Source organism: Hyperoodon ampullatus (assembly GCF_949752795.1).
Source record: "Hyperoodon ampullatus genome assembly, chromosome: 1".
Lineage (NCBI taxonomy): Eukaryota > Metazoa > Chordata > Mammalia > Artiodactyla > Ziphiidae > Hyperoodon > Hyperoodon ampullatus.
This window is the reverse complement of record NC_136914.1, coordinates 124,481,376-124,502,675: the sequence shown is the minus strand read 5'-3', so window position 1 is coordinate 124,502,675 and position 21,300 is coordinate 124,481,376. Positions and strand designations below refer to the sequence as shown.

Genomic DNA, 21,300 nt, shown 5'->3' with positions numbered 1-21,300 from the left:
GAGCTATCAAGCCATGAAAAGACACGGAGAAACCTTAAATGCATATTTTTTATTTTTTATTTTATTTTATTTTATTTATTTATTTTTTTTTGCGGTACGCGGGCCTCTCACTGTTGTGGCCTCTCCCGTTGCCGAGCACAGAGCTCCGGACGCGCAGCTCAGCGTCCATGGCTCACGGGCCTAGCCACTCCGCGGCATGTGGGATCTTCCCAGACCGGGGCATGAACCCGCATCCCCTGCATCGGCAGGCAGACTCTCAACCACTGCGCCACCAGGGAAGCCCTTAAATGCATATTTTTAAGTGAAAGAAGCCGGTGGGAAAGGCTGCACACTGTATGATTCCAATTTTATGACATTCTGGAAAAGGCAAAACAATGGAGATAAAGAAAGGATGAGTGGTTACTAGGGGTCTGGGCGGGAAGGGACGGGCAGGTGGAGCACAGAGGATTTTTAGGGCCGGGAAACTGCTCTGTGTCACACTATAGTGGTGACATGTGTCATCATACATTTCTCAGACCCATAGAATGTACAACACCAAGAGTGATCCCAATGTCAACCATAGACTTTAGTTAGTAACAGTGTATTGATACTGGTTCACAATTACAACAAATATACTGATGTTAATAGGGGACGTGGTATGCGGGGGCTGGGGGAGAGGGGACATGTGGGAACTCTCTGTATTTTGTGATGAATTTTTCTGTAAACCTAAAACTGCTCTAAAAAGTACAGCGTTATTAATCAAAAAACAAATTACTGGGCTTCCCTGGTGGCACAGTGGTTGAGAGTCTGCCTGCCGATGCAGGGGACGCGGGTTCATGCCCCGGTCCGGGAAGATCCCACATGCCATAGAGTGGCTGGACCAGTGAGCCATGGCCGCTGAGCCTGCGCGTCCGGAGCCTGTGCTCTGCAACGGGAGAGGCCGTGGCAGTGAGAGGCCCGCATACCGCAAAAAAACAAAACAAACAAAAAACAAAAAAAACCAATTACTAATAAATGTAATGAAAGAGTACAATACTTACATTCTGAAAACTGAAACATTTTTGAAGAAAATTAAAGAAGACCTAAATGAATGGAAACACATCCATGTTCATGGATTGGAGACAATATTGTTAAAATATCAATTTTCCAGGACTTCCCTGGTGGTCCAGTGGTTAAGAAGCCTCCTCCCTATACAGGGGATGAGGGTTCAATCCCTGGTAGGGGAACTAAGATCCCACATGTCATGGGGCAACTATGCCTGTGCGTTCTAGAGCCCGTGCCACAACTAGAGAGCCTGTGCACTGCAACTACTGAGCCTGTGTGCTCTGGAGCCTGTGAGCCACAACTAGAGAGAAGCCCTCGCGTCACAACGAAAGATCCTGCATGCCCTAATGAAGATCCCGTGTGACGCAACTAAGACCCGATGCAGCCCCCCCCAAAAAAGATATCAATGTTCACCCAACTGATCTACAATCCATATCAAAACCCAGCTGGCTTCTTTGCAGAAACTGATAATGTGATCCCAAAATGTGTATGGAAATTCATGGGACTCAGAATAGCCAAAACAATCTAGGAAAAGAACAGGGACTTCCCTGGTGGCTCAGTGGTTAAGAATCCACCTGCTTATGCAGGGGACACGGGTTCGAGCCCTGGTCCGGGAAGATCCCACATACCGCGGAGCAGCTAAGCCTATGAGCCACAACTACTGCGTGCGCATGCTGCAAGACTGAAACCTGTGTGCCTAGAGCCCATGCTCCGCAACAAGAGAAGCCACAGCAATACGAAGCCTGCGTACCGCAACAAAGAGTAGCCCCCACTCGCCGCAACTAGAGAAAGCAACAAAGACCCAATGCAGCCAAAAAAAAAAAATATATATATATATATATACATATATATATATGTATATATGTATAAAAATTAGAAAAGAAAAGAACAAAGTTGGAGAACTCCCATTTCCTGATTTCAAAATTTACTATAAAGTGACAGTGAACAAGACAGTGTGGTACTGGAAGGACAGACATACAGATTGATGGATTAGAGTTGAGAGTCCAGAAATAAGCCCTCACGTTTATGATCAACTGATTTTCAAGAACGATGCCAAGACAAGTCAATGGAGAAAGCATAGTCTTTTCAAGAAATGGAAAACTGAATATTCACGTGCAAAAGAATGAAATTGGACTCCTACCACACACCGTATACAAAAATTAACTCAAATGCACCAAAGGCCTAAATGTAAGAGCTCAAACTTTTAAACTCTTAGAAGAAAACATAGGTATAAATCTTGGATTAGGCATTGTTTCTTAGACATGATACCATAAGTACAAGCAACAAAAGGAAAAATGGATAAATTGAATATCATCAAAACAAAAAACATACGTATTCAAAGGACACCATCAAGAAAGTGAAGAGACAGCTCGAGGAATGGGAGGAAACTTTTGCAAATCATATATCTGATAAGAGCTTCATACCTAGAACACATAAAATATGTAAGAATACAAACAATACATAAACCCTTATAAGTCAACGAAAGAAAGACAAACACTCAATCAAAAAATGAACAAATTGGGACTTCCCTGGTGGCGCAGTGGTTAAGAATCCACCTGCCAATGCAGGGGACACGGGTTCGAGCCCTGGTCCAGGAAGATCCCACATTCCACGGAGCAACTAAGCCCGTGTGCCACAAACAGGCTCTAGAGCCCGCGTGACACAACTACTGAGCCCGTGTGCCACAACTACTGAAGCCCGTGCGCCTAGAGCCCATGCTCCTCAACAAGAGAAGCCATCGCAATGAGAAGCCTGTGCATCGTAAGGAAGAGTAGCCCCCACTCGCCGCAACTAGAGAAAGCCCACACGCAGCAACGAAGACCTAACACAGCCATAAATAAATAAATAAATAAATAAATAAATAAATAAAATTTAAAAATGAACAAATTATCTGAATAGATATTTCTCTAAAGAAGATGCACAAATGGCCAATAAGCACATGAAAAGATGCTCAACATCATTAGCCATCAGGGAAATGCAAATCAAAACCACTTCACACCCCCTAGGATGGCTAGAATCAAAAAGACAGGCAAAAACAAATGTTGCCAAGGACAGAGATAAATTGGACTCCAGAGTCTGGCAGTTCCTCAGAAAAAATTAAATGTGAAGTTAGCATATGACCCAGCAGTTCCACACCTACAGACCCAAGAGAAACGAAAGCAAATGTCTGCCCCAAACTGGCATATAAACGTCCATAGCAGCATTATTGATAACAGCCTCAAGATATAATAACCCAATGTCCATCAACTGATGAATGGATAAACAAAATGTGGTCCATCCATACAATGAAATATTATTTGGCAATAAAAAGAAAGGAAGTACTAACACATGCATAAACATGGATGAACCTTGAAAACGGTACACTCAGTGAAAGAAGACAGTCACAAAAGACCACATATTACGATTCTACTTAAATGAATTGTCTAGAATCGGCCAATTGAAGAGACAGGAGGCAGATTAGTGACTGCCAGGGGCTGGAATGCTGGGGGGACTGGGGAGAGCCTGCTAATGAGGACAGGGCTTCTTTCAGGGGTGAGAAAATGCTCTAGAATTGACCATAGTGATGGCTGCATATATATGCAAATATACTCAAATCGATTTAATTTACATATTAAATGGGTGAATTATATGACATGAGGATTATATCTCAATAAAGCTGTTATTTAAAAAAGAGAATTACAAAGGAAAGTACAAAATATTTAGAACTGATGAAAATGAAAGTGCTACATGTTTATCTCCGTGGTAAAAATAAAATTAGATAACTCACACCATAAATACACACAAAGATATACATAAATGACCATCTCACGCAATACACAAAACAGATATCCATCTCAAAAACACATATATGAAAAATTAGATACCCTCTCTCACCATACATACAAAAAATGAGATGTCAATTTCACATCATATACAAAATATTAGATATTCAACTTACAGCACACACACAAATAGATACCTATTTCCAATGTATACCAGAAAATTTGGTAACTATCTCATACCATACAAAAAATATCATGCCACACAGCAGACAGAAAAATGAGATACTAATTTCAGCCATATAGAGAAAAAAGCTAGACACCCACCTCACATTTTAAACAAATAAATTAGTCACTCATGTCACACACACACACACACGTGCACACACACATACACCATACTTTTCCAGCTCAGAACACCATGCTAAATGATTTATCACGCCATATCCACACATAGAAAATTAGACACCCATCTTGAAGTATTTTTTAAAAATAGATGCTGTTGGGAAGCAGTTCTCCATGAACATCTCACGTCTCTGTTTCTGCGAGGTCCAGGCTCTCAGAGCAAGGTCGTTTACAGCCAAGTCAAGAAGGTTTGTCTCAGAGACATTCCAGGGCAGACAGGAATGTCCCCACTGGGAGAAGATTTGCTTACATTTCAGAGTAAAGAGAAGGTTTCTCTCTCTGGAAGGCAGGATGGGGAGGTCTCCAGCAGTCCTGTATAAGATCAGAGTTTCCTAATTTCAGGGTTCTTCTGAAACACACCCCTCTGCGGGTACGGGTGCCACCTGCATGCCCATGGAGACGACATGGAGGAGCTGCTCGGGGGCATCGCCGCGGCTGCAGGGAATCAACGCTCTTTGCCTCTGACCCGGGGGTTGCGATCCCGCAGAGGCACACGTGGGAGACTGTGCTGGGTCACCTTGTCAGCTGCAGAGAGAGCAGTCTCAGACCCTTCAAGGTTTCTGACCTAACACATGCATCTTACACCAAAGAATGAGATGCCCATTTTTTCCATCCAGGCAGAAAAATCAGGTAAACTTTCTACCCCATATATACACACAAAAGACAAAACCCATCTCAAACCACACATACCTTACTAACCACTAGCCACACAGCCTTACATAACACACTGTGAACACACACTGGATACCCATCTAATAACACACACACGAAATAGATGGACATCAGGCCATGCACGACATTACATACCCACCTCCCTCTCCCCCTCCCTCTCTCTCCCTCCCTCTCTCCCTTCCTCTCTCTCCCTCCCTCTCCCTCCCTCTCTCCCTTCCTCTCTCTCCCTCCCTCTCTCCCTCCCTCTCCCTCCCTCTCTCCCTCCCTCTCTCCCTCCCTCTCTCCCCCTCCCTCTCTCTCTTTCTCCCCGCCCCAACAATACGACCTCACATCACGCACATACAAAAAGTTGTCCATCTTGTTTATACACACACACACACACACACAAAAGAAGCCCCTACTTCTTCAACAGGCTGAATGGTTCTGAAAAGCAAGCGCGGGTGGATGGGGTCACAGGCTCCCCAGTGGGAAGGGGCAGCAAGTTGGGTCCCAGATACTTGTTGCCAGGACCTTGGGGTGTATGTAAGCCCGTGCTGACCTTCCCCACCTATGCTGGGGGAAGACAGAGGGGCGGACGTGGGTAGTGGGGAGCAGCCACCCTAAGGGCTTCTCTCTGGGAGAGCCAACGGCACACAGGCCAAGGTGGCCAGAGCGTTCCTTTGTTTAAGTAAATAGGCTCACGGTCCAGTGCAGGTTTGTCAAGTGTTTTCAGTGGAAAGATTCCCTGCTCGACCTCCCACACGGATAAGGATGAAGTCACTGCCATTTTGATGCAGCCAGAGAATCCAGATACTGATTTGCTTACTCACTTCCCTGTCAGGGTGGTATTGGGGTGTGTGGTCTTCAGCAGCTGGGAACCGAGGGAAACAGTAAAGGCTTAGACTCTGGGAGGGGACGCTGTGCTTCGGGACCAGACAGTCTGGCCGGCTCCGCCCCAGGGGTGCGCTCTGGGGAAATGGGCCCCCTCCAAGAACCTGGAGACGCAGGGGCTACGGAGGGGGGCACAAGGCAGAAAGCGCACCCACCCCACACAGTCCCCTCTCAGCCACAACCGCATGCCGGCCCCATCCTGCTCCAGGGATTCGGGCGTGGACAGACTGATTCCTGCCCCCACGTAGCTGGTCTTCTCCTGAGGGGAGAAGATAAAAACCAAGTAAACACCAAACAAACGGGATGAGGCAACTCCTCTTGGAAGGTGAGCTTTCTTCTCCGATATTATCCTCAGCAAAGACGTGTTGCCTTTGATCCAATCTTGGCAAAGAAACGCCCCTCAGTTGCCTAATCACGAGCAGGAGACAGTTTAAGGAGGACACATCAGCCTGAAAAAGCTTCCGTTAATGGTAGTGTGGGATGCTGATCGGAGTCTATATTTGGTTAAGAAAAAAGGAAAAAAAGAAATTGAAACACAGATTTAGTCATAATCGTGTGCATCGTATGTTATTTTAAACAAGGCTTTAAAGACGATTTTCAAAAGTAAGATGCAAGGTGGTTTTTGTGCGGAGATCACTAAAGGGTATGTATCTCCAAGATGTGATGTTTCCAGAGATGCGCACATGGATTCCAGGTGCAGAAAGACACTTGTGTGGATGCTGGTACAGCTTGAGTCAAAACCTGAACAGTGTAGATGCTTACGGTAAAGATAGTTGTCCAGAATTTAAACAAAACTCTTTCTTTAAATGTGAGTAGAAAAAGTCATTGTTTCCAAATGAATGTACTTGCCACATTATGTGAGTTTTAAAAGTTAAGCTTATTTTGAGATAATTATAGGTTCAAATGCAGTTGTAAGAAATAATACCAAGATTCCTTGTACACTTTGCCCAGTTTCCCCCAAAAGTAACATCTTGCAAAACACAGATGTACTCCATCACAGCCATAACACAGTTGCTGATATAATCCACGATCTTTTTAAGATTTCTCCAGTTTTACTTGCATTCACTGTGTGTGTATGTGTGTGTGTACCTGACACGAGTGTATCACGTGTGTGGGTCCATGTATCCATGCCACAGTCAAGATACGGACACATGTCCCTTCATGGCTTTTGCCCATTTTCTAATTGGACGTTTTTTTTTTTTACTGTTGAGTTTGGAGGGCCCTTTATATACTCTGGATACCAGTCCTTTGTTGGGTACATGGTTTGCAAATATTTTCTCCCAGTCTATATCTACAATAACCCTTTGATGAGAATTGTATTACACCTACAGATCAATCTGAGAAGACTTGACATCTTTACTATGCTGAGTTCTCTGATCCAGGAAAATGGTATCTCTCTCCATTTTTTTAGGTCTTTATTGGTTTCTTCCATTACTGTTGCATAATTTTTAGCATACAAGTCCTGTGTACACTTTGCTGTTTACACCCAGGTATTCAAATTTCTTTGACATAATTGTAAATGGTATGTGTCTTTAATTTTGGTTTCCACATGTTCCAAGATGGTGTATAGAAATGTGATTGATTGTTCTGTGCTGCCTCCTCCACATAAGAGCCCTCTGGATGGGGAGCGGAATCCCAAAGTAGAGCAGGAGCATCAGAGAGGCAGAGAGGAAGAAGAGCACAAGGCCAGCATCATGTCCATCTATGTCAGCCCCACATAGGGAGCTACATAGGTGACCTCAGGAGGAGTAATACTAGGGGAGTCATGGAGAGATGTCCAAGGTGGACCTCGGGGGAGGGAGGAAGCTGGACAAGAGACTTCCTGCGCCCACAGGGGAGCTCTTGTGGAAGAGGGACAAGGTGGTACCTCCCTCCTCCCTGCCCTCCAGCGCACAGAAACCTACATCTCCTAGCTCTGCCCCAGCTGTTTTCTCAGCTGTAAACTGCAGATAATAACCAGGTGGGAGAAGCTGCCTGCCCCCTCCCTGGGCGAAGGCCCGAGCTCTGGCACAGCCCTTCCCCTGTCGGAGGACAGGTGGCCCCGCCCTCCTTCCTCTACCAGGACCACCTCTGCCCTACGGGGCTGAGTCTAATGACTAGTACGGATTTGAGGCGCTTTGCAAACTGACCCCAGCCTCCTCTTCCAGGCTGGCCTTCTGCTGCTCCTTGTGACTTGTTTGGACCTCAGGAATTGGCGGGGGGCCGGGGGGGGGCGGGGGCGGAAGGATCTTTCCACAACCCCTTGCAGGAACTGTGGGCCTCCCGCGGGGCGGTGACTTCCCGGCGCCCTGTCCTGCACCCGCCGCTGGGACCACACAGAGGCCGCGGCCCGGCTTGGCCCCTGCGAGGGGACCTTGTTCTTGTTTCTGCGGCTGATTTCTGTCCCGGCCGACGGGGGAAGATCCAGCTTCTTAATTCGTCCCTTTTCCGCCTGGCGGGGTGTTGACCCCTGCCCCTGGGGCGGGGACTGTCCGACCCCACCTCCGAGGGCGGTCCCAGCCCACGCGCGGCTCCAAACGCCTGCAGCCCGGGCGCGGCGGCGATGGCGGGCCGGCGGTGGCATGGCCTGGGGTCGCCGCGACGCCCGCCCGGAGCGTGCTGGGGGGCTGCCGCACCTACGCGCCCCGCCGCGTCTTCCTCCTGGTGATCAGCCTGCTCACCTGCTCCAACGCCGCGGTACGGGGCTCGGGGTTCGGGGGGCTGGGGCGGGGGTGCGAGCCGAGGCCGGGACCAGGCTGAGCCCCGACTGTCGCGCCCAAGTGCTTGCGCTCCTCGCACCCGCCCGTGTCCCGGTGCTCGCCCGGCGCCCGCCTCTCCGGAGACTCGGACAGTGAGAACCCGGTTGCAGCCGGGCTAGGACCGGCCCTCCACCTCTCGGTATCTTCGGGACGGTGGCGACCTCAGGGTGGGACAGGCACGGAGAACCCCTTCCCTGGCCGTGGCTGAGCAGGGAGAACGGGGCTTGTGTCTGCCCTCGCAGTGACTGCGCCTGGGTCCTGTGACCCTCGCTGGTTTGGAAAGGATCCCTCTCCTGCCACAGGAGGGGGTCACTGTCCACAGCCAAGAAGGACTCCTCCAGTGGTCCCCCCCTCCCTTCTGCAAAGCACAACCCCTGGCACAGGCCTTCGCATCTGGCTCTGGCTCTTGCCCTCCCCACCCCCTTACCTGTGCCCTGGATGCCTTCCTTGGGTTTCTGACTCAGTTCCAAGGTCCTTCACAGGAGGCCTTCCTTACCTGCCCGACCGTTCTCTTCATAGCTACCCAGCTGGGGTCTGCAGTGACCCGTCACCTGTTCTAGAACTGTCCCCACTGTTGTCTGGGACTGTGTTCATCATCACAGCCCCCGAGACCAGAGAAGCAGGCAGTGAGAACCAGGTCTGCCAGTTCCAGGGACCCAGCTCTCCCTACCTGCTTCTCCCCCAGACTCACCCCTGAGGCCCCAGTCGCTCTGCCCAGCCCATCACACGCTGCCTGCCAGGCTCAGCCGGTGGACCTCTCTCCTCCCTTCCAGCCCTGGGCCGGGCCACCCTCGTGTGCCCTGGGCAGGCATCTATCTGCACGCGCTTCCCAAACCCGACCCCGAGTGGCCGCCCTCCCTGGGGATCAGGCTGCAGTGCTGGCCGCACCAGCTCCCTGGGCTCCCCTCCCCTGTGCTGCCACTCTGCCTGAAGGAATATCGCTTGGTCTCCCTCAGGATCCCAGGGACTGGCTGGGCAGCCTTGGGTGGCCACAATCATGTAGTGCAGAGCTGCAGGTGGCAGCGGGACCCACAGCTCAGGGAGGTGCCAAGCGGCCGAGGGACAGTCAGAAGCAGAGACCGAGAGGAGGAGAGGTGGCAGGCGAGGCAGGAAGACACCGCCTCGGAGAGGTTCTCGGGTGGCAGCCCCTCTTGGATGTCATTCCAAACTTCTTGGGGCCTTTTCCCTCCTCTCCTTGCTGGCTAGCCCCATGCTGGGACAGGTGGCCTCTGCAGCCTGGGCCTGGGGTCTGCCGGGACTCCAGAAGCCTCTTTTCTCTGCAGGACTCACCACGTCCCTGTGTCTAGACGCTGTGAAGCCAGAACTGGGTTTGGGTGCATTGGTCCGAGAATGCAGAGCAGCGGTCTCCCCCAGCCCCCTGAGCTGCTCTGATGAGTCTGGGTGTGGACAGGCATCGGGCGGCCCTGAGAAGGTCCTTGTACACTGCGGCTGTCCCACTGCACTTCTCTCGTTCACAAGTCATTATGGAGCAAACAGGAATTGCACCGGGAATTGTCATGATCCCTGCGTAGTCACGACAGGGAGCAGGGACCATCAGGTGTGCCCCAGCCAAGTCCACGTGGCCCCTTGCTTACTCCCTTTGCAGCTAGATGAGCAGGGCCCTCGGGTTCTGAGGGGCAGTGTGAAGGGCAGGTGGGGCTGTGCTTGGAATGAGGTCTGGGTGGCCCCGGAGTGGGTCTGGGTGAGAGCCAGTGTGTGGGGCGGCTGCCAGCGTTCTCAAAGGACGTGCGGGGGCACCGGGCAGGCTGGGAACAGTGGAAGGGAAATGTTGTGCAATGGGGGCAAACAGTTGTCCCCACGCTGCTGTGTGTGTTTTAAATTTTTTTATTTATTTATTATTTTTGGCTGTGTTGGGTCTTCGTTTCTGTGCGAGGGCTTTCTCCAGTTGCGGCGAGCGGGGGCCACTCTTCATCGCGGTGCGCGGGCCTCTCACTGTTGTGGCCTCTCTTGTTGCGGAGCACAGGCTCCAGACGCGCAGGCTCAGTAGTTGTGGCTCTCGGGCCTAGTTGCTCCGCGGCATGTGGGATCTTCCCGGACTGGGGCACGAACCCGTGTCCCCTGCATTGGCAGGCAGATTCTCAACCACTGCACCACCAGGGAAGCCCTGCTGTGTGTGTTTTAGACCTGGCTCTGCCCCTCCGGCCACAAGCTCTGGGGAGGAACGAGGATGGGGCGAGGCTGGCGAGGGATGATGAGCTTGCCTGCTCAGCAGGGCAGGTGTGGCAACCAGACACCAGGCTTTCTCGCCACTGGATCAGGCCGGGCAGGAAGCAGCTGGGCCTGCGTGGAGCTCTTCCCAAACCTGGGAGATCTGCGCCCGGCTCTGTGCTGAAGAAAGGGAAGGAAAGGCAGCTGTTGCCCAAGCTCGGTGTCGTCGTGTGAGGCTTTGTGGTCAGAGCTCTGTCTGGGTTAGGAAGCCTGGATCTTGTAGCCTCCACTGTGGGGGGCGTGGCCCGGGGCGAGCTCCTGCGTTGCTGGGTCCGCTGAGTTGGAGTGCCCACGGGCTTGTTTTGCGACACCTTCATCTCTGGGCCAAGCCAGGCCTGCCTCCCCCTCCCTCCTGCAGTAAGCCCTTGTCCACCTGGGTGTCCCCCACAGGCACTGAGTGTCCGCTGAGTGGCCCCCAGTGTGCTCCTCTGCCTGGCCCATCTGGGCAAACTACGCATCCACGTGGCTGGGGGCGGGGGGCCCTCTCCCGTGCTCCAGCTCTGGCCGCACCCAGTCTAGGTGCCCCCTCCCGCCCCCGCACGGGGGCCACCTCTCTTCTGCTGACAGCCCTCGGGCCTTCTCCTTGGAGGGTCAGTCCTGGGGGGACTTGCTGTCCTGCAGGCTCCAGCCGGGTCGTTGGCCTCTGTCTGCCCCCGGGACCACACCTGCAGAGATGCTGCTGGTCCGCGGCCCGGGCGTGCTAGCTGAGCCTCCGCTCTGTGCCTTCCCTCTGGTGTGACCGGGTGAAAACCTGGCCCTGACAGGACCGCTGGGCCTTTTCCTCCCGCAGACCAGCCAGCCACGCCCAGGACAGCAGGCAGTCGTGGTGTCTGTAAGTGCCCCCTGGGCTGATGCCGGCCTGTGTCCACAGCTGTGGCTCAGCTTCGCACCCGTGGCTGACACGATCACCCGGCACTTCCTACTCTCCACCGAGCAGATCAACTGGCTCTCACTGGTCTACCTTGTGGCGTCCATCCCATTCGGTGTGGTGGCCATCTGGGTTCTGGACTCTGCTGGGCTCTGCTGGGCGGTGAGTCGGACCCCACACTGGGGCCTGCTCTGGGATGGGCGGGGTCCCCGAGTGTGGGCTTGAGAGCCATCACCTCCTCCCTAGATCTGGGTCCCCAGCCATTGCATGGTGGGTGGAGGTTGGGGTGCTGGAGGGGGTAGTCTGGGCTGGTGGGCAGCTCTTCTGACCCCAGCCCTGCAGACCATCCTATGTGCGTGGCTGAACTTTGCGGGGAGCATGATCCGCTCCCAGCCCTGCATGATCGCCAGCAGCCAGGACCCATTTGCTTTCTTCATGGGTGGGCAGAGCCTCTGTGCCCTCGCCCAGACCCTGGTCATCTCTCCAGCCAAGCTGGCCGCCTTGTGGCTTCCCGAGCACCAGAGAGCCACAGCCAACACGATCGGCACCGTGTGTGAGTCCCAGGGGTGAGGCCGACGTCCCCACTGGCTTAGTGCGTGGCCCGGCACCTGTGCGCTCCCCGCTCTTGGAGGGTGGGGACTCCTCCTGGGGGCTGGGGACCAGCCTGCCACTCTGAGCTGACACATGTCCCCGTCTATTCAGCAAACCCCCTGGGTATCCTGGTGGCCAACCTGCTGTCTCCTACCCTGGTGAAGAAGGAGGAGGACATCCCCTTGATGGTGAGGGAGCTCAGGAGTGCGTGCACGTGAGTGTGTGTGCAGTGTGTGTGCATGTGTGTGCACCCGTATGATGTAGAGTGTGTCGGTGTGCATGAATGGCTACGTGTTTGCATGTGTGTGTGTATGTTTATGGACTGTGTGTGCTAGTGCGTGTGTGCACATGAGTGCCATAGTGGCGGGCTCGTGCATCCACACCTGTCTGTGTGAGTGTGCACTTGCCACCTTCTGCGGTCACACGTGGGTCACACTCCATGCACGTGGGGTTTCTTCATGTGCAAGTACTGGGCACCTTCCCAGCATCAGGCACAACTCCAGGGACTGGGATGTTCGGTGGTTTCCTTGGCGGGGAGACAGCTCGGGAGACGAGAGGCAGCTGGGCAGAAGGAAGCGTTTGTGGGGGCCGAGGGAGGGAGAGGTGGGGGGCGAGGGAGGGAGAGGTGAGGGGCGAGGGAGGGAGGTGAGGGGGGCGAGGGAGGGAGATGAGGGGGGCGAGGGAGGGAGATGTGGGGGGCGAGGGAGGGAGATGTGGGGGGCGAGGGAGGGAGATGAGGGGGGCGAGGGAGGGAGATGACGGACCAGCCGACTCTGAGGTGGACGTGAGGCTGAGGGGTGGGGCCTGCAGCCAGAGGCCAGTGTGTCCGCTGAGCAAGGGGAGGGTGGCGGGAAGGGTCAGCCCAGGTGGCAAGCATTGGCGTGATGGATACCTCGGGGGGCGTCTGAGGGGAGAGTGACTCCATCTGGTCCAGAATGACTCGGAGAGCCAAGGCTGTGCCCAGAGTGTCCAGGGAGAGAGCCAGGGCTTTGATCGGTGGGGCAGTGGGGCAGGCTCAGGGCTGGGGGTTTGGAGGTGCGCCGAGGTGAGAGGGGCTTCCAGGTGGGCGAGTGTGGGGTCATTCACAGAGGTGGGAGGGGGGTCCAGGTGGCCGCTGGGTGGAGCTCCTGGAGAGGGCTGAGCTGAGGCTGTCGCTGTTGCAGTCATCTTTGGGTGGTATTTTGAAAGCTGGGTTTCCAAATGCAACAAAGCAGAGCAGGCCCAGCACAACCCTGGGGCTTGCCGACGTCCACCTGGGGATGACCTGTGGGGGTAGCCGGGAAGGAGCCTGGAGTAGCGGGCATGAGGCACCCACACGCGCGTCACGCATCCTCGAGGGCCTGTGCCTGTGCCTGCACACACAGGCGAGTGCACTCGTGCATACCCTCCCCGCAGCTGGGCATCTACATCATCCCTGCTGGCCACTGCTTGCGTCTGGGAGAGCACGCCCTCTGCCCTGCCCTCCGTGGGGGCTGTCCACTCCACCTCACAGAAGTTCCTAGCCGGGCTGGAGCTGGTCAGTGCCATGTGTATGCTGCGGGATCCCGGGCCGCGGGAGGAGGCCGGGATGGGAAGGGTGCGGGGCTGCCCCGGGGAGCCTCTGGCTCGCAAGGAACAAGGCCTACGTCATCCTGGCCCCTGGCCGCGTGCTTTGGGGGCAGCATTGGCATCTTCTCCAGCTTCTCGTCCCTCTTGGAGCAGATCCTCTTCATGAATGGACACTCCAGCGTGGGTGCCGGCCCCGCCCTGGGGGCCCCGCGGCAGGACGGAGCTTTGGGGGCCTGTTACCCCACAGGCTCTCTTCCGCCGCTGCTCTCCCGCTGGTGGCTGTGGAATGGCCCGTGACCTCCCTAGGCGCTGGGTTTCCACACCTGGATGGGGTGATGTGGGCACTACTGAGATGCTGTGTGAAAATTTGTGTCTGCAGACAGTGGGGTGGTGGCCGTGGGGAGGGGGTGCTGGCAGAGCCCAAGTGTGTTCCACTGGGATTTCGTATGGCGCTTACCCCCTGCCCCACCCACCCCAGCCCTGTGGGACCCTCTGATATTAGAGATGCAGAGGAGAGGGCCTTGCTCTGCTCATAGCATCTCTGGCCGTGCCCTCCACTGTCTGCATCAGCCCTGGGTGTGGGGTTTGGGCCTCTCGTGTTCCCAGTTTTTCAGGGGTGACTGGCACTGACGGGTGTCTGCAGTAGCCAGGCCCTTTCTCTAGCAATTGTTGAGTTCCTGGGTGGGGGTAACGCAGGGAAATGGCACGTCCAGGGGAGGACACCTCTTCCCCCAGCCAATGGTGCAGCCAAGCCTTCCATGTCATCCTGCCTGGGCCTCAGGCTCCGTTCAGTGACCCTGCCGTGGGCTCCCCGGTGACGGCGTACATCCTAAGGATGAGGGCCTCCTCCTGGGGCCCAGATGACAGGGTGCCCCCGCCTCCTCTCCTCCTCCAGGAAGTTGCAGGCCTCTGCGGGGCTCTCTTCATTGCGTTTGGGGTCTTGGGGGCGCTGCCTCTTGGCCTGTACGTGGACTGGACCAAGCGTTTCACTGGAGCTGTCTAGATCGGCCTCTGCCTGACGTCTCTGGTCTGCGTGGCCCTCACCCTGGTGAGAGTCCTCTGAGCCGAGACCACCTTGCACGAGTCAAAGCGGGGTGCCCCGGGGTGGGGGAGCTGGCAGGTCGGCCGTAACGGACGTCCCGACCCACTCCGGCCCAGGCACTGCTCGTTGGGCTGGGCCCTGAGTGGGTCAGGCTCCATGGCCTCTCCGACCCTGGGCACTGCCCCGACCCCCCGGTGCAGGGCCTGGCTGGGTCTGGGCGTCTAGGGCTGTGGCATGTCTGACTCCTGCTGCATCTGTCTATGAGGCTCGCTGCCCCCAGGTGTCCCAGCTGGGGGGACAGACCATTGCGCTGGCCGCCACCTGCTCGCTGCTTGGGCTCTTTGCTTCTCAGCGGCACCTGTCGCTATGCAGCTGGCTGTCGAGTGCTCCTTCCCTGTGGGTGAGGGTGGGCCACGGGCCTGGTCCTCGTGCTGGGGTGAGCGCCCATCCCCCAGCGCTTCCCTGGGGACCCAGAGACCCTCCCCTCACCCCACCCCAGGCCACACAGCAGGTGACCTGAGCGCCTGCCCTGTGCTGGCCTGGGCTGGCCGCAGGGCCCGTGGTGACCAGAGCAGCGCCCTGCCCTCGGGATGACTACGGGTGCCGGGGCAGCAAGCAGTGCCCTGGGCAGGGCGGAGGGCCTCGTGGCTGTGCAGGCTGCCCGGGGGTGTGTCCAGCACGGCGCTGCTCACCTCCCTGACCGTGCGCCACGTGGAGCCATCCTCCTCCACCTGCCGCGATGGCCAGGACCTGCTGGCCTGAAGGGTGAGGACCGCAGCCTTGGGGCTCCGAGGGTGCAGGCCAGCAGCTCGACCCCCACCCAGCCCTGGGAATCTCCCCTCCATGGACCTCTTGGTGACTTCCGCCGTCCTTGGTGGGCGGGTGCAGGGCACCCACGGTGGGGGTTGGGGGGGTCGGCGTGGGGTCAGAGGGCAACAGGCCGAACCTCAGGCTCAGCCTGGTGGGAGCAGCCCTGAGGCCCTTATGAGAGCTCAACCTCTAATCCCTATGTGACTGGTTTTGAAATGAGATCAAAGAGAGACAGGGAGAGTCAGAGAGTGAGGAAGACAAAGACAGAGACAAAGAGTGTGAGAGAGGCGGGAGTGGGGTCGGCCACCAGAGATGGCGTGTTGCACGCCCACGTCCCCAGACCTGGTGCGGTGACCTCGGGGCTCATGGCTGTGAACCCACCTTTGGGGCCTCTTGGGGCTGGGACAGGATCTGTCCCCAGGGTCACTCTGAGGTCATGGTTAGTGGGGTCCGGGGTCCCCTGCACCCAGGTGGGCACTCTGGCACTTGGGGAGCCTCGGCAGAGCTGGGCCACAGCTCCCTGGTGTCCACGTTGCCGATGGCCGGCCTGTGCCTCCTTTTCAGCTGCCTTGGGGTGCTCTTCCTCCACACCCCATACCGGCGCTTACAGGCCGAGGCCGACGCCAGCCCCTCCATCCAGGAGGATGTGCGCCTGGCAACCTTGGCAGCCACCCTCCAAGGCCCCGCCGCGGCCCCCCCGTCCCCAGCAGCCCCTCCTGGAGCCGGCGCGCCTGGCTCTGCCTCCCTCCCCCGGGAGTCCTCCGAGACGTCATGGGGCCCCTGCAGCAGACCAGAGGCCGGGGAGCAGTTGGTGTGATGAGAAGCGGGCCTGGGGACTTGAAGGGGCGGCCAGGAGAGGCAGGCCCTGGTCTCCTCGGCTGCACCAGTCACACCTGAGGCCGGGACGGTGCCAGCATCCGGGGGGCCCGGGATCCTTGAACACAGGCAGGCTGGCCCAGGGGACTCCCTGTGGATGTAGCAAGGAGAGCTGCCGCTGTGTAGACAAGAGGCCGCTGACCAGGCGGGGCGCTCCAGCGGCCAGGCCGGACCCAGGGTGGCTGGGGCAGGGGCTGCGTATTGGGAGGCTGGCCTGGCCTGGGGGCATGGCTGAGGGGCACTGAGTGGGCTGGGGATTCTGAGGGCCCCAGCATGGCTGAGTCTGGAGCGGACAGGTGTGGGGAAGGCCTTCCTTGAAGGACCCTATCCCAGAGCTATGCTCAACCTCTGCTGAGCCCTGAATGAGCAGCCCCCCAGCGAGGCGCTAGCACAGGTGGGGAGAGCAGGTGGGGCCAGGCTGGGCCGGAAGCAGAGGGTGGGCCCCAGGCAGACGCTCCCATCCCCTGAAGACCCTCCTGCCCCCATGGACACTCCCACCCCCAGGGGGACACCTTCTCTCCCCGAAAGAGACACTTGCAGGCTGGTTTGTGGGTTCGCGTTTATTGAACTGGCCATGGCCCAGGGGGGTAGGGGTGCCCCTCACTCCTCCTCCCCGTGGGTGAGCACGTAGCTCAGTGCCTTGTAGTCCAGGTTGCCTGCAGCGTCGATGGTGGAGAACTGGAACATCTGGTCAACCTGCGAGTTTGGTGGGGGGTCGTGAGGCCCAGGCAGGGGTGGGAGGGGGTGGGAGGGAGTGGGAGGGTCCCCGAGGCCGCAGCCAGCAGGTGAATTAATTACAGGAACTGGACTCCAGGCTCTGTCTTGTTGCTGTGCTTGGGGGGAAGGAAGTGGGGGGAGACCCTGCAGAACAAGGGTTGGGGCCGGGGCAGGTGTCTCCCCCCCTGGACACCGGGCGTCCCACCCTCCCCAAGGCTGAAGCCTCTGGGGGCTGAGGCACATCCCCCTCCTGAGCCCCCAGAGCCCTGAGAGCCATGCTTGGGCTTCAGAGAGGGCCTTGGGGAAGGAGGTGGGGTGGGGGTGAGGGGACAGACCTCCTCAGCAGTCATCCTGTCAGCCTGGGACATGAGCAGCCGCCTGATGCTGAGGACAGGAGGGAGGGGCCACATTAGGCTGCTTGGGAGAAGGCATGGCCCTGAACTGGAGGAGTGGCCCCAGGGGAGCCGCGTGACGGGTCCACATGGGGGGACAGGGCTGCTCCGAGGTGGGTGTGCCCCCCCTTCAATCCCACCCACTCACAGGGCAGGTGCCTTTTGGGAGCCTGGCTCCGGGTGAGTCCTGGGCACTGGGGTGGGGTGGGGGGGTGCCCACAGGGAGCCTTCCCTGACCCCCCCACCCCTGGGGGCCAGCGCCTGGCACACCGAATAGGTCCGTTCACAGTGCCTGGCTGAAGTAGCCCCCAAAGGGGCTAAAGACCCAGCGATGGTCTGAATGGCAGTGACCACTGGCCCCGTGTGGGTAGGGCTGATCCTGCCCTCGGTTACCCTGAGGGACTCAGGATCCCAGGCAGACCAATCAGGACCTGAAAGCTGGGTGGGGGGCTGGCACCCCTCCTACCCTGGTGACGCCCGGGCGCCTGCGGCCACACTTACTAGTCCTTGTTGATGCTGCCTTTGCCGTCAGAGTCCAGCATCTTGAATGCGTTGAGGATGGTCTCCTCGGCATCCGTGCCTGCCCACAGGAGGCCTTGAGTCCTGGGCTTCTTGGGGTCCATGCCCTTGCCCACTCAGTGCCCTGAATGGCCTTCCCACTCTGAGCACCTGGGAGACCCTCAGCTCCCACCCCAGGGGTACTGTTCTCGGGGTCCCTTGGGTCCCGCTAGGCCCAGAGCTGGGCGAGTTCTCAGTGAGGGACAGAGGCCCCCATCAGTGGGCGAAGAGTTGGGTCTGGGCTGTCAGCTCACCCACCCTGGGGGGCTGACGGGGCCCCACAAATGTGGGTCCCAGAATGCCAGGTCCTGGGGCTTTTCAAGAGGTCTGCAAATTTGGGTTTTTATGTGAGACGTGTGGATCTCTAAGTGCTTGGAACCAAGTAAGCGCACACACTGCGCTGGCAGACCTGCGGGCTGGCCCGGCACTCACCGCTCAGCTTCTCCCCAAACATGTTCAGGAACATGGTGAAGTTGATGGGCCCCGAGGCCTCCCTGAGCATGGCGTCCAGCTCCTCGTCCTTGACGTTGGTTTTGCCTGTTGCAGACGTCGGGGGTGGGACGGGGGCAGGAGTGTCGCCCTGCGGACTCCAGGGCAGGAGTGTCGCCCGCCCTGGCTGCCTTGTGGTCCGAACAGGTGCCCCACGGGGCCACCCCCCTCCATCATTCTCCAGGCAACCCCAGAACAAAGATGGGGTGACCGGAGAGAGGAAGGTGAGCCAGTGCAGGCACCCTTGGCCCAGGCGTGGTGGATGCAGGCTCTGAGGGTCAGCAGAACCCCACACCCCAGCCCTGGGAGGCGGACTGAGTTGGGGGAGGAGCCAGAAGGCCTGTGATCTGATACCTGGGTGTGAGGGGGCCTGGAGGAAAGGCGGGCACCCCCCAGGTAGAAACCAGCCTGCCCCCCACCCCAGCTCCAAGGGCAGGACCGCCTCAGGCTGAGGACAGCCGTCCCCAGGTGGGGAGTGAGGGAGGGCCGCGGGCTGGGCCGCGCCGCCTGCGAAGGATGAGCCTTTGGCTCTTCGGAGGAGCACAGGTGGGTCTCCCTGTCCTCTCCCAGCTCCACTCCTGGGCCTCCTTACCGTGCCTGGGGGTGGGAGTGCCAGCCTCCCCCGCGCAGAGGCATCAGCCCCTTCCTCGAGCTTTTTACCCAGCCTCCTGCCCTGGGACGCCCATGCTTGGGTTGTGCCACCCACCCCGTGATGCCCTCTGCCAGCCCTGATCAAACTAGAGAGGAATTTCTCCTCAGGAGAGGCCCACCTCCTCCTCAGAGCCCACGGGAAGTCAGGTCAGGCTTTAAGGCCCAGGAGCAGAGCGAGGCTCTCTGGGACTGGAGGACACTCCTGGGAGCCGGAGGGCAGGGGATTCGGGGTGCTGTGGTGGAGTTCTGCCCCCGGGGCACATACCCAGGGAGGCGTAGGTGTCCTTCAGGTCCTCCTTGTCAATGAAGCCATCTCGGTTCTGGTCCATGAGGGTGAACGCCTAGAACCGAGGCCAGGTTCACTGGGCTGCCCCGAATGAGGGCAGGCGCCCCCTTTCCTGACTCTGGATCGAGGGTCTCGTTACCTGCGTTACATTTCCCAGGGGACCCCTCAGGCATGAGCTTCTGGGTGGAGGGGTTCCCGTTACAAGAGCAGGGCCTCACCTCCTTGAACTCCTGGATCTGGGTCTGCTCAAAGTTGGAGAAGACATTGGATGATGCCCTCTGGGCCCGCAGGGCCCCCCCTTCCTTCTTCTTGGTTTTCCTGCTGGCCTGAGATGAGAACACCAAGGCTCAGGGTCCCCCAGCCTGCCTGAGGGTCTCCTTGGGGGCACCCAGGCATTTGGGGAGACTTAATGCAGAGGATGGGTGGACCATGGCATTTGGGGCTCCAGGGGGCCCCAAGCCTGTGTCCCTGGAATGGGGCAGCTGCAGGTGCTTGGCATGGTCAGAGGGACCCCTGGGGGGCCCCTGACAGAGCACAGCACCCAGGGTTCACCCTGAACTATGCCCTGCCCAGTCTGCAGTCCAGCCAGGAGGACCAGGGAGCAAATGAACCATGCCGGCGGCCAGAAGGTGGAAAGGCTTGTTCTGGGGATCCCACTAGGGTGAAGGCCAGGACCCCCACCTTCCAGCCCCAGGCTGTCACCAGGGCTGTCATAGGGCACAGATCTCCCCCAAACCCCAGCACACGCAGACCCTCACACGTGCACAAACTCAACTTGTGTGCACACGTAATCAGGCAAAACACACTCATGCATGTGACACGTGCACACACACCCATCCACATGGTCCCACACGCACATCAGGTACAGACACACTCGTGTGTGTACACGCAGCACACTCACCATGCCTGGGTCTGCCTGATGCAATGGTCTGTGCCCTCCCTGCTGAGGTCGTCCGTCTTAAGCTCCTACCCAGTCCCCCAGGACAGCTCAGACTCCGGCTGCCACTCCCTACAAGGACAGGCTCAGGGCTACCCGGGGGACCGGACAACTGCAGAGCGAGCTTTGGCAGCCAGCAGTGAGTCAGACGCCCCCATCCTGCTGGCCCAATAGGCCCCCAGCCTCCAGGCACCTCCCCACCTGCCCCCCACCCTGGAGCCTGTGTTCTCCTGGATTCTGTGCATCTCTGGGGTGACCTGCACATGGGTCAAGGGCCTGGGGACTGCGGGAGCCAGAGGAATGGGCACCTTTCCCAGACTTGCACACAGTTACTGTGAATGACCCTGGTGGCCAGTCAGTAAGCGCTCCCCGAGTATGCCTGTCTGCCCTTGCCTCCCCGCCTTGGTGGCAGAGACGTCCCAGGCCCTGACCCCAGCCCTGGGGCCAGCCCTCCTGTCCCCATGGCAGGGAGCTCCTTGCCTGGCCCTCAGAGGGGGATGACATTTCTGGGATGGAGGGTGGCCCATATGGGCTGGGCTGGGCCCAGCACTCAGCCAGATCTTCCTGCTACAGCATGGCCCCAGGGGCAGAGTCTGGGGAGGGGACCTGGCTCAGGTGCCCGTTGGTGGCACCAGATGTTGGAGGCCACCACAAAGTCAGGGAGAAGATGCCCTGGTCCTTGGTGGTGGGAAGTGCAGAGTTAGTGGCAGGAAGGGGTGGGGGTGGTGGGTCTGCAGGCCGAACAGGAGGAGGAGGCCGGTGGGTGGATGAAGTGGGCAGATGGGATTCCACGGTTTCAGACCTGGAGAACAAGTTTTCTTAGCCTCCGGGGCCAGGTC

At 57.6% G+C, this 21,300-nt stretch overlaps 2 protein-coding genes across 2 annotated transcripts; one reads left to right on the top strand and one right to left on the bottom strand.

Moving 5' to 3' along the window:
* Positions 1-7,502: 7,502 nt before the first annotated feature.
* SLC49A3 (solute carrier family 49 member 3) lies at positions 7,503-16,372 on the top strand (the record flags this gene model as incomplete). Its single annotated transcript, XM_079711302.1, is given in 16 exon segments — positions 7,503-7,592; positions 8,229-8,405; positions 11,568-11,726; positions 11,907-12,117; positions 12,267-12,343; positions 13,551-13,574; positions 13,576-13,682; positions 13,768-13,792; positions 13,794-13,883; positions 14,599-14,703; positions 14,707-14,751; positions 15,026-15,086; positions 15,089-15,151; positions 15,154-15,181; positions 15,402-15,503; positions 16,072-16,372. Coding segments are annotated over 16 exon segments (1,665 nt in total).
* A 659-nt stretch (positions 16,373-17,031) lies between these two features.
* On the bottom strand, positions 17,032-20,238 carry MYL5 (myosin light chain 5; the record flags this gene model as incomplete). The annotated part of the gene is made up of 7 exons (XM_079711291.1): positions 17,032-17,127; positions 17,484-17,532; positions 18,042-18,120; positions 18,531-18,635; positions 19,504-19,579; positions 19,743-19,850; positions 20,206-20,238. 7 exons carry the CDS (start codon positions 20,236-20,238, stop codon positions 17,032-17,034), a joined length of 546 nt encoding a protein of 181 aa, XP_079567417.1.
* Positions 20,239-21,300: the final 1,062 nt, after the last annotated feature.